The sequence below is a fragment of the Plasmodium inui genome, assembly GCF_000524495.1.
Source record: "Plasmodium inui San Antonio 1 unplaced genomic scaffold supercont1.27, whole genome shotgun sequence".
In the NCBI taxonomy this organism is placed as follows: Eukaryota; Apicomplexa; class Aconoidasida; order Haemosporida; family Plasmodiidae; genus Plasmodium; species Plasmodium inui.
The window spans coordinates 28,791-41,907 of NW_008481861.1; the positions used below are offsets into that span (position 1 = coordinate 28,791).

Here is a 13,117-nt window from a genome sequence, read left to right on the forward strand (position 1 = left end):
GGTCATACCAGCGGAAACCCTTAGAAAAAGAAGATTCAACTATCAGAATCGAAAACGATAATACAGCCAAGAGGATGACTTCAGAGCCCGAATTAGTAGTTAGGCCAAATATAGAAAAATCGAAATCTTAAAACCAGGCACAACTAATTAACAGCCAGATATGAGCTAAGTAGACGACAGACATCCCTCAAACGGCACTACACACCAAACCCTTAAGAGCAGGTGTAATCTTATAACAAGAAGGATTATTCAGCTAGCTAAAGAACCAACATATCAAGCCTCAGGAAGCCAAACGTCAAGAAATAAGGGAATTAGCATAAATCGGGCGGAATATTTTCCGAGACTCCCCCCAATACACCAAACTGATCGAATGGTAGGAATGACGCAGGAAAAGTACGGATGAGTAGATACAACAGTACCTCCGAATTCACCATCAATAGAACCCCAGGACCCTGAAGGCGAAACAATACTAACTCCTATCAAAGAACAACCAAAAAGAGGGATTACGAACTAAAAGATAAAATAGGACAAAATCATCTCAGACCAACCCCCAAGAAGCAAAGAACCAAAAGTATAGGAGACAACGTCTAGGAATCTCCAGACCAAGAGGAAACAGAAGGAGCCCACCCCATATTAGTCACCAAACCAACGGAAGCAAAAGTTCATGACCAAAAACAGGAAGAATCCAACTCTCAGGTAGGAGTAAAACATCAACACTGAAAGAGGTCAACTACAGAGAATGAGTCTAAGAGAACAGCAAAACCATTATAACAGAAGTGGTAATTACCTCCTTCTTCATAAGAGAAAAGTGAAAGGACAACTCTGATGTCTGAGAAGAAAGGGCCACAACCAAACGGTACCACCAGAAACCTGATGCAGGGAAGATGAGGAATCACCAACACGAGGGAAGAATCAGGAATAGCCATCCCGAGAAACACATGTCAGAGTCTGATGAGAAAGCCGGAACTCAGAGAAAGAAAAATCCCCAGAAGGGATAGCTAAGAGACCTACGAGCAATCAAGAGAAGTAACTAGTGATTGAATAAGGTCTAGAAGTAGAGTCAATCCTATCCCGAAGTAAGAAAAACAGCATCCAACAGGGAGAGGGTAAGAAAGATAGATATATCTCATCAAGAAAGGTTAAGAGGAAACCTAAAATAACACCCCCAGACCCTCCTCCAAGCCATACGGAAGAATAATTCCTAATCATAGAGGGGATTACTCCTACAAAAGGGTCTGAGCTCCCCAACTAGGGCGTAAGAACTTCACCCTTAACAGAAAAACTAGCCAGAGCTAGGATGAATAAAGATTGATATCAGGCCCTAGTCCCAAACTCTCGTAAAATCCGAAGGAATCCAAGCCACCTGATTAATGACCAACAATTATCCAATGAGAAAACCAACGGAAGGCTATAGAGGAAATCCCCTGAACTAGAGTTTAGGAACTCGGATACAACAGTTCAATCCAAACCCAACTCCCACCGACTCCAGGAGGTAAGAAAGCAAGCAGATCTAAGAGCAGGAGAAGAATAAAATAGAATCCGACTAAAACATCCAAAACCAGGATCTCTGGACAAAGCGACGGGACCTCTCCCCGAAATGGAGAGGTAAGGAAGCAAACTGACCAGGATATAAATGTAACTGAACTAGTTCAATGTCGGTATCTCCAGATCATCAGCTGACCTAACCCCAGGTGACGACTCAAGCTCGAATAAAGCGAGAATAGGAGAGGAAAGGCACGAAAAACCCCAAAACGGGGAGTTTTGACTGAAAGATCACGGGCGTGTAACGATTAACCGATCAGAAAAAACAAGCACTTCCGTCACAAAGACTGGTGTTCAGAACAAACATCCAGATACTCATCCAGAAGAATAAAATGAAACCTCTGACAAAAGTAAAAGCGATAGCAAGTCCCGTAGTATGAGACCAAATCATCATGAAGGCAACCAGGAAACTGAAGGATACTCCCGCCTCCAGAAACGTCCCAGAGCGGATCTTCATGAAACCTCATAAGGCAACGAATGAGCGAGCTGACTCCCAGAAGAACGACAGACACCGGCAATCATCCCCATACGCCAGTATCCACACAGCTGAAAGGAACTAGAAATCACCCAATCCCCCCAAGAGGCTCAGAAGACTTACCAACCGACCGAGCCCTCAACACAGCATCCCAACATTCAGAACTATCTCAGAGCAAAACCTCCAAACCAGGGGGCCAAATCAAGAAGTAAACAGAGAAGGCAAACGGGGGCCCCTCCCTAAGGATCAGGGGCGTAGAAGACCGAAGTTAAGTCCAGAAGGTTGGGAGCAAAAAGAGCCGGACAAAAGAGCCCCAAAAGAAAAGCAAAACCAAGGGGCCCAGAACCAGGAGAGTGCAATCTCTCAAAGTCTCAGTGGACGCCGAGAACATAGAAGAAGTGAACTCAGTAGCAAAGGGTGAAAACATCGAAGCGAACAGGGACAGGTAAAGAAGATTCCGGTATAAGGCTCAATCAGGGGGAATAGAAGCGAAGCAGTAAAGTATAAGTATTCACGCACCACAAGAGGTCTAGAGATCTCGGGCTTCAGATCTAGGGCTTATCTGGTAAGTCCCCACCCTGAACGGCACATATCTCTCATAGCTTTAAAATCCAGCGAAGGAACCCCAAATGCTGAAACACACGGGATGCTCTTAGCGCAGTTCTAACTGGGAATTCCCATCTAGATTAAAGCATAAGAGCCCCCAATAAAGGAAGCAAGATGGTGAGTAGATGCGTGAAGGGGTGTCCTGCAGGCAGAATTTTCGAGGAGGTAGTCTCACTAACAACAATAGCGTCGACATAAAGTGCAAGGAGTAAAACCGCGTAGGCATGTCTGAATTGAGAGAGAGAAGAAGGAGAAGCTAGACAACAACACAATGTCCAGGAGAGCTCCAAGGATCCAGAAAGGCATAAGTAGAAAAGAGCGGAAATAGTTACAAAGACCGTAGGAACAGGCATCCTATGGGTAGTTTCAGAAAAGAACGAGAGAAGATACAGCAAAAAGTGGAGCCTCAGAGGGGACTCCAAACGGATAATCACAATAAGGAGCGGTCGAAATACAGGATGAGGGAACCAGTGCAGGACTTACCGACCCATGGAGAAGCAGCATATAGCTCCAGATCACAGCGGCACCACAAAGATACAGCAGAACAAGAACGTCGAGTTCAGGCCGGATGAATCAGGAGCTGGCCTAATCCATGTTAGGAACTTATGAACCCCCCCGCGAGAGTGAGGGACTTCCAGAAGTACCCCGGAGGGGCAGAAAAACCGGACCAACTAAGGAAACCCATGCCCCTCACCAGGCCACTGGCGGGAGAAACAGAAGGGTGCGGGAGGACAGCGAAGGACAGAAAGCCAGGGTAAGCCACAAGAGGAAACTGAAAAAGGGAATCTCACACGTAAGAAGGCTGTCGGGCCGGAGCGTCATAGGGTTGGAGGCCCCCAAACACGCAACAGGGACACGTCCCAAACTCGACAGGAACTAGTGCAGGTATTACGATATTAGGAGTTGAGGTTGAAGGGACGAACAACAAAACACTAATCTCAAGACAAATGAAACAGGAACAGATGGATTGGCCACCGATAGAATGTGATCAGAACAAGTATATCCCCAAAGAGAACAACTCCAAACCGAAGATGGGGAGGGTATGAGCCAAGCCTAAGATAGGAACCCCCGTGCCGAAACCTTCGGAATAGAATAGGAGTATTCCAAACAATTCAGCCACCGGAAAACAAGAGGGATAAGAAGGAGGACAAATGTCAGGAAGGACATCTCACACAAGGGCCACGGAAGAGGGACAACAGGATCTTTTCACAGGAGTCCTCTGAGGATGACCAGAACTCCCCTGGATGAAGATATGAAAGGACTCATGACGGGTTTGAGTCTGTGGTAGTAGTATAAGTTAGGAGCTCAAATATAAACGAATATAAAAACAACCCCACATCTGGGCAGCAAGGACGAAGATCCGGTCCGGTGAAATCGTGGAGAATACCAGCCAAGGCCGACTCTCTGTAATGGTAAGGATCAGGAAGACACAAGCACAAATCACAAGCAGAATATATATCTCCAGAAATAATCAAAACGAGACTGACAAGCACCCAATAGATAAAGGAGGCCAGATTCAGGGAGCCCTGAGTCTGTGCAGAAGCAAGGAAGAAGTGCTAAGGGGGGTATAAGAATCTCGAACCATATTCGGGGGGGGATCTCAAAAGTGAAGAGTGAAGAGTTAACGGAACAGAGCCACCAAACAGGACCCCAAAGTCACCTGAACCAACCGACTCAGGAATTCCCCTGACGCAATCTTAGGACTGGAGACAAGAGAGACTAGCAGGAAAGGCGAGTCATCCATAATCGGGGGGGGAATCTGATGAACGGGGGGTAGGCGGGGGATAGATAGGAGGGCAGAAATAGGACGGGGTACTGTGGGAGGAGGTTTTCGAAGTATATGCGCCCAGGATTCAGGAGAAAGCCGGAGTCCCCGAAGGAGAATCTAAAAAACATCGAAACGCCAGGCCCATGACCCGCCGGAGGCAAAGAAAAATACAAAGAATTAAAACCTGAAGCAATTACAAGAAGACCAACCTCACAGAAGGGAGCAGTCTCTATAACCAACAACAACAGGCACGGGCGGAGCACTTAAGTCAGGTTCAGTATAGGAACGAGGAGGAATTGAATTCTGATCCAAGGAAAACAAAAATGAACTTCCCGGGGTGGATAAAGGACAGGATTTGGGACAGGCAGCGTCAGAGATCCGAAACACACGGACCACTAACCGGCCTGAGTTTGAGCACGATAGAGCCGAAGGACACCACCGGAGCAAAGGAAATCAAGACGACAAGATGGGATAATCTGACCCAGGGAGATCTGATAACCTTAACGGATCTAAGTCTCAGATCCAGACTTACATGCCAGGCGATGGAGGTTTGGATGCGACATTTGGAACAATCAGGCAGACAAAAGTGGGATGCAGACCAATCCACGTGCAAAAAAGGGGACGTCGGATTTCTCTTCAGTGGTATAACGAAGAAGGAGTGCCTGAAAGAGAAAGGACAGATGCAATGGTCCCACCTCACCTCTGATAAACCACTAATGAGTAATCACGCCTACGACAGAGAACTGGCTGTATGTATGGATCTGATAAGTATCATATTAATTATGTACCAAAATATCAGAAAGGGAGCAAGTACATGGGAAATAAACAGCAGGGATGCCTGCGAGATCATATATGAGGAGCTGGAAGGATGGAGCGACAAGGACACGGCCGAACATATAATGCAAGAATGGTTTAATAACAGACCGAGCCAAGACATGGACGGGTGGGGAATCCCCATCAAAGGGAAGACAGACAACAGGTCAGAGCTCTGGATGGAATTTTTCGAACAGGCAAAGAGTTTCGTAATCGGCATGCAGTGTATGAAAGAGGACAGACCAGACGCCAAGTGGTCTACCTCATGCGTGAGAAGAAGGAACGAAAACAATTGCGAACAAATAAATGACGAGGAAGGAACCCAAGAACAAAGAAAGGTAAGAAGCAGACGAGGAGTTGACCGGTACAAGAACAGGAAGCTCCACCTCTTCATGTGCACTCACCCAGAGGGAGAAGCTCCTTCAGATATAAGAAGGACGAAGCTCAAGGGCGAATAGTTCGAGTGAATAGGAACTGCAACAGGGGCAACACCATCCAAGGAGCATTGAAAAGAGACCGGCGTATATTTGGCTGCCCTGAGCTCGATAAAATCAGGTACCATGAGTATATTCACCTAAACACATGATGGACCAATTCTCTCTAAAATGAGCAGGACTTCAATCAGGCAAAAAAGGAATATATACAAACAGAAGGAAAAGAAACCCACGACTTGCGGACGTACGAGAGCTTAATGAGCAGATCAGGACAACAAATGACAGGGGGTTCACCATTAACGGGCATCTTAGGGGGCCTTGGGGTGGGAACAATGGCAGTGAGTGCCATCCTAGGTTTATATAGGGTCATGAAGTCTAGCCATCGAACGGGAGGACTACGCAGAAGACAGCTAATGAACATTCATCCTAGATTGCGTGAACGTTGGGTGGAGAGGCAGGAGCATGTAGGCCCGTACAATTTGAGAAGATTTCACTAAATCAATAACCCAACACCAGAGGAGAAGGGCACAAAAATCCAACATGAAATAAGGAAACCTTGAACACCGCACACAAAATCCCGAGGATTACAATCCTGAGGAGCCAAAAGACTCCCGAACAACAACAGACATAAGAGCCAAAACCAACACCGAGCAAAACCGTCCAAGGGGAGGGATGCCGCAGGAGCAGAATCGCGCAGGCCCAGAGATGCACCGAGTGAAGTAGGGGGTTCAACAAAAAACACGGAACATTCTAAAGGCCTAAGTATAGTAGGTACCGATTAACCGAATGAAACTCACAAAAAATTACAACATGAGCCTTACCTAACCCCAGACACCAGAGAACCTAGTCAACCGAGGCCAGTATAGAACTCATCAGCAGCCCCCGACCAACTGGAATAGTAAAGGGACGACCAAAGAGCAATCTTAAGGGATCCCCGGAGGATCAGACGGCAGGGCGTTAAGGTGAATAAGGAAAACCACCTCACGGAACCGGGGGACGGCGGAGAAATCGGGGGGGCTATGCGGGTGGGGGTTATGGAGTGGTCGCTCATGTTGAAGGGTATGAGTCTTAGGATTGGGGGTATAGGGTTCCGTTGTTCGGGATTGGGGTTCCGGGGTTCCGGGTTCGGGGTTTAGGATTCATGGTTAAGGATTGAGGGTTTAGGTTTTAGGTTCATTGTTTAGGGTTCAAGGTTGAGTCTTAATCCAGTAGCCTCTAGAGTCTAAGGTATGGGATTGGGGGTTCAGGGTTTAGGGTTTCAGGGTTTAGGGTTCAGGGTTCATGGTTTAGGGTTTACGTTTATGGTCCAGGGTTGAGGGTTTAGTTTTAGGGGTCGGGTTTCACGGTTTAGGCTTGGGATTCTCAGGGTTAAGTGTTCCCGGTTTATGTTTGGGTTTTAGGGTTCATGAGGGCCCTTTTACATTCAAGGTTCCGGATTTATGGTTCATGTTCAGGGTTAGGGTTTAGGGTTAACGGTTTAGGTTTCAGGTTTTGGGGCTCAGGTTTTAGGGTCTAGTGTTTAGGGTTCAGCGTTCAGGTTTCCAGGGATTAGGTTTTGGTTTAGGGTTCAGTGTCCAGTGTTCAAGCACTAGGTCTTAGGGTTCAGGTGTTTACCGTCTATTGACCAGGGTTGAAGGTTTAGTGGTCAGGGTCTATGGTTCAGGTTTAGGGTTTACCGTTTAGGGTTGAGTCCTCAGCTTTAGATTTAGAGCTTTAGGGTTCTAGTTTTCATGTTCAGGTTTATTGTTCATGGACTAGGGTTCACGGTCTAAGTTTTACGGTTTAGGGTTTAGATTTAGGGTTCAGGGTTTATTGTCCATTCTTCAGGGTCTACGTTTAGGTTCCCAGGGCGTATCTTTTGGTTTTTAGGGGATTTGGCTTATGGGGTGACTTTAGTGGTTATGGTGTAGGGTCTAGGGAATTACAGATGGGCGTGTATTGTCAAGGTGATAGGGGTTAGAGTTTAGGCATCTTTTCTCATGGTTTTGCGTTGTGGCTTGAGGGATAGTCTTATATTGGTTCGATTTAGTTCTCACGGTTATGGTTTAGAGTTCATGTTCTCATTCATCGTGGTTCAGTTGTCAGTTCCTGTGCGTCGCATTAACGTTTCATCTCTTATGATTCAGTGGTCACGCTTCACGGTTCATTTCTAAGACTCAATGTTTACCATCCTAGCTTTACGCTTGAGGGTTATGGATTATGTGTTAGGATTCAGGTCCCGGTCTTTCGGAGGTATGGGTCCGTTTCTTGAGTTCAGTGTTTATTCTCTAATCCTGAGTCCTTTAGTTGTTATGATTTAGGGTTTCTTCGTCCAATTTTAGTCTCTAGTTTTTACCCCTTAGGAATTAGGATTTCGTTTCTGTAGGTTACTGTTCATGTTTTTACGCCTACTTTATATTGATCAGTCCTTTGCTGTACTGATTTGTCCTCAGCTTTTGGGATCTTACTTTTACCCTTAATGATTTAGGATTCAGTCCTCAGCTTATTGGGTTATATTTTAGGGATTGTTTGTTATCGTCTAATTCTCACTCTTGAGGGAAGAGGGGTTATTCTTAGTGTTTAGTATTCAGGCTTGGGGTTCACTTCTTTTGTTGTCTGATTTAATCTGGGTCAAAACTCTTAGGCGCCAGATCACAGATATGAGACCTAGATGGGTCCTTAGGTTCCGGGATTTATGGCTTTCCGTTTTCTTCTTAAACTTAGACGTGCCGATTGCTACTTCGGTTGTTTGAGTCATTCCGTCTGTTTGTATTTCCTGTCAGTTTTGGGTTTTATTGATGAGCACCCGTCTAAGAATCCCCAGGTAACATCTGCATCATTAAGGAGGGAGCCCCTTTCTAGTTTCTAGACTCTTAACTCTACGCTTTAGGCTTTAGATTTCGATCTTATAGTATAAGATTTAGGGCTTAGGACCTAGTCGGTCCTATTTAATTTTGATTCTTAGGGTCCTAATTCTACTCTGTACATTTTGGTACTCAGGACTCCATGTCTCATGGTTCATGCTCTATTTGGCGCTGATTAGTGGCCGTTTTGTTGGTTTACCTCTGGGGTGTCCTGTAGTGATTTACTTCGGTCGCGGGTATTTTTCCGGGCGTCGGGGCCGTGTTAGGTTTAGGCTCGTTCCTTTTGGCTCATTGGGGGAAGTTTTGTGATTATGGTCTATACTTCAGTGATAGTTTTTCACACTTGTTCCTTTATAGTTTACCTGTTATGTTCTAGGTAGAAGTTTCTGGATTTGGGTATTCACGTGCTATTTTGTATTGCTCATATTTTGGGTCCCTGGCCCCACTGCTAAGACTTCATCCTTCATGGTGTAATGTTTAGCTTTCTTGTTTATACTGCACATTTAGTTGTTATCTCTATGGCTGATACTTCGTGATTTCAGTTCAAAGTTTATTCTTTATGACATGATGGCTTATGTTTCGCTGGGTAGGGTTCTTGGCCATTGTTCTCCATTTTAGGTTTCACTTGTTATTCTTCATCCTCTAGGGTGTATCCTGTAGGCTACAATGTTAAACTTTCCGCTCTAGGATTATTGGTTTGGACTTTAAGCCTTTGGTCTGTTTTGTTAATTCGTAGTCTTTAACGTTCATGGGGTTGGGTGTATGTTTTATGGTTTAGTGATGATGAAGTGTGCTTCATGCACTTATATGCACATCCATCGCTTAGGCGGGGAGGCGTGAGTTTTACGGTGTTGCTGTATTTTGTCAGGTCCGTCCCGTCTTTATCATCATATTTTGTGGATTGCATCTCTGGTCAATTTTGCCCCTGTTTTGGTCTCTTACGCTTTAGGTTCCTCCTGGTACTGCTTCTGTCCGTGTTCTATCCGTTTTCTCTCGGGTTTGGCCGGCCTGCTGTCCGTCGTATGTCTCATAGTCTATGGAATAGTTCTAAAGAGTACAGTTGGCTTCAGAGTGTTTACCTGCATTGGCGTCTGCTCAGGTAGGTACTGTACGGATTGATGTTGCATTGTGTAACCACCTGCTTCACGTGGGTTCCATTCAGGGTAGGGCTGTTGTTGCTCATTTTTGTTCTGGTTGGTACCATGGTGTACTTCGCACTCTTTTCTTTTTAATGTTTAGGATTCATGCTTCGTCTCTTATGTTCATGGTGTTATTCCTGTGATTACGTGTCATGGTTTATCCTTTACGTGTACACTGGCTTGTTTAAGTCTACTGTCGGGTATTTGTTTCTCTCCTTTAGTGTTCACCTGTATCGTACGATAAGTAACTGTAGACGCCTAAGGGTCACTAATTAGGCGTTAGGTGCCCTGTGACCATTTTCAGGGGTTTACGATCTAGGGTCTAGTGTTTGTTTCGTATTTTTTGGGGTTTCAGTGCCATATTACATGCCTTAGCCTCCACGGTTTCTCGGTGAGTTTTGTTGTTTAGGGTATACTGGTACCCTCTACTTTTTATTGCTACGGTTAATTCTTTACATGTGCTGCCTTATTCCGGCGGTCTACTCCTGTTTCCTACCGCCTTAGGCTTAGGATCCCGTGTCGTATCTTGACGGTATACGCCTCAAATTTCATGGTTGGTGATCCATGGTTACTGTGTACCTTTGAGCGGATACTTTTAGCGTTTATTCTTTCTGAGGAAATTTACGGTTGTCGGTTCACGTCTTATGTCTACGCTCTATAGTATATTTGTACTGTGCATTGCTCAGTTGTATCTGCTATGCCTCATGTTGCAAGATGCTGTTGTGTATTTCTTCTTATTATTCTTCAGGGTATCCCACCGAAGGTTTTTGCCTTAGGCATCACGGGTATTTGGTATATGTCTTAATTTCTGGCGCCATCTTGTATTGCCTGTTTATTAGTTTTTAAGGTTCTGATATGTGTTGTATTACTCGATTTCCAAGGTGGAGTGCTTGGGGTGCATGATTTAGTTTGCAAGCTCTATGGTTAAAGGCTTATCCTTCCTGTTGCTGGTTGGTGATCAGCCTCTAAAGTCTATTCTTTACCGTTAACGATTTAATGCTTTCGGCTCCCGATTTACCGTTTGGACCTTAAGAAGCCCCTCACAAGCATGACTTCCCACTTCGTGTCTCCAGTTGGTGTTGGTTCTCCTCCGATTTAGTTTATTATTTCCTCGTTCTTGTGATAATCGGGCGGTCTTTGGCTCTTCTTAAGGCACCTTCTCTTACTTTTCCTCTATGGTGTTTTTTTAGTTTTCCGGGGAGATAGAAGAAGAGATATATTCGTAGATTCTCTATTATTTTCCCCATATTCACTATATCTTAAGCGTCTTAATATAGAGATACAGAACAGTCAATGTTCAGACTCTGTCTGTTTCCTTCATTGAGATATATACAGAGGGGCAACATTCTTACTGATCTAGTGTTACTTCCCTGGCTATCCTATTTTCTTCCTTTTTTCATAGGATATATTTGGAAAATTGGGGAATTCTACAGGCAGCGGTGACGCGCCGAATTATAGAGCATATATTCATCTATATTAATCTTAATTTATACTTTTGTAAGATCTGTCGCCTATGAGTTGTATCCCATATTCAAATGTGTATCCTCCTGCTCGGGTAGATCACTAATGAATTTCTCTTAATAATATGGATATTAGGGGAGGGGTATACAACACCTTTGTTGCTTCACGACTCTTTCAAGGTTTTTATTGAAATGTGGCAACACATGTTGAATGATCTGTATCTATCACTCGATTTCTTGCTTCTACAAAGAATTCTTACAATGGACTTTCGAGTACAGCCGGTTATAGGAGAGTGTTGTACAACTTTTCGATCCACTCTTAGAGGAGATATGTTGTCGGTTATGAATTCCACTTGTGTGTTGGAATTCCCGTGTGCTCATAAGAAATATATGTATACGTGACGCCTATTAAATTATTCTTTGGATTTATTTGAGGATAATAAGAATCGCAGTGACAGATATCATGCTTATTACTTCTATTCAGGCACAACTGTCATATATTCTTACTATGCCTGTTCGTATCTTACGTTTTATCCTGCAGAACAAAGTCAATCGCTTTTATATTACCACCTTGAAATACAGACAAGAGGAAGCGGATAAATAGTATAGATCCTGTTACTGTTTTTCAACAGAAAGAACTATGAAGCCTTGTCGGAATCGGAGAAGATTAATACTGCTGTGTTAATTTATCTGTTTCTTCATGTACACAGATCTAAATAGCGCTCATTAGTTCGCGGCATCCCCATAGTTCATACGGAACCGAGAGATCATTTACTTATATTTATAATATATGCCGATTATAATGTTATCGCGGACAATCCATCGTTTATATCTGAATTATTGGATTACCGTTTTGTATTAAAGTTGTGTGCAGTGGGAATAAACATGCCTTTTTAACAAAATTATATCTATGACTATGATATATCATACTCTATACCAGGATTGTGGAGACATTATTCGGCTGATTTCTTATGTCTTAAATGACAAAGCTATCGGTAACTTATTGCTACTACTCGGAAGAAGAAAGCATATAGTTAGTCGCGAGATGGCTGTTAACATGCTTATTATTAACCTGCAAGAAAGTGTCTTCCCAATCTCTCATAAGAATATTTTAAATGTTTTTTACTGGTTGTTAATTTGCGATATTTACTTGGTATATTTATTTGTATGCGCATGGAGGAAGGCTTCTATGAAAATTAGAAAGAAATTTAGAGGGAGGATGCACCCCCTCTAAGGAAACCCATGGGCATCTTCCTTGTTCAGATAAGAATATAAGAGACTATCAGTGGGTTTAAAGACTGTTATGGTGTATGTTCGTTTTACTAAAATGAACTCCTCACTATAATCATAGTATGTGAGCAGGCATAGCCACATTTCGTATAATCCCTCCAGTACCTTTTAATTATTTTGTCTATAAACTATTATCGGTAAAATTATATAAAGGCAACTGCTAATTATGTATGAAGAATATTGACATCCGGCTTAAATGCGATTATTAAGATATATGGAGGATAGGCGAAGCGTCTATTAATATATTTTAATTTGAGCGCGTTAATGGAACTATTAATGGAAGTATCTATATTTAGTTATGAGGGATGTTTATGAATCATTTCATTCATGCAATGTTTTACTGAGATTTTATTATGCATAAGGGGGGTATTCATTCTTTCCATTAAATATCTTCTAGAGAAGTATGAGGCTTCTTATCTAAACAAGGAACTGACAAAGTCAATATTCATACTGTACGGAGCCGCTACTGTTCCTTAATGTGAAAAAGAATTATCAAATAGGGAGTAATGCCATTGGCATATCTATACAGTAAAGTGCGAAATTCTGGTAGTGACTCAAAAGTAGGCTTTACTCTAAGAAGGGGATCATATTAAAGAGGATATTCATAATGTTCTATTATGATACAAGACATAAACACCGTATAGATATACATTTGATTTAGAGAGGGAATACCATAAGTGTTAATGGACACCATTATGGAGCTTCATGTCTGTACTTAGTAATTGTAATAATACAATTTTAAGTTGT

At 43.4% G+C, this 13,117-nt stretch overlaps 2 protein-coding genes across 2 annotated transcripts; both read left to right on the top strand.

Moving 5' to 3' along the window:
* Positions 1 to 3,112: 3,112 nt before the first annotated feature.
* On the top strand, positions 3,113 to 4,194 carry C922_04651 (hypothetical protein; the record flags this gene model as incomplete). The annotated part of the gene is made up of 5 exons (XM_008820230.1): positions 3,113 to 3,217; positions 3,321 to 3,377; positions 3,475 to 3,663; positions 3,740 to 3,776; positions 3,971 to 4,194. The coding sequence occupies 5 exons, from the start codon at positions 3,113 to 3,115 to the stop codon at positions 4,192 to 4,194; spliced, it is 612 nt and encodes a 203-aa protein (XP_008818452.1).
* A 520-nt stretch (positions 4,195 to 4,714) lies between these two features.
* On the top strand, positions 4,715 to 5,662 carry C922_04652 (hypothetical protein; the record flags this gene model as incomplete). Its single annotated transcript, XM_008820231.1, has 1 exon — positions 4,715 to 5,662. One exon carries the CDS (start codon positions 4,715 to 4,717, stop codon positions 5,660 to 5,662), a length of 948 nt encoding a protein of 315 aa, XP_008818453.1.
* Between the last annotated feature and the right edge of the window lie 7,455 nt (positions 5,663 to 13,117).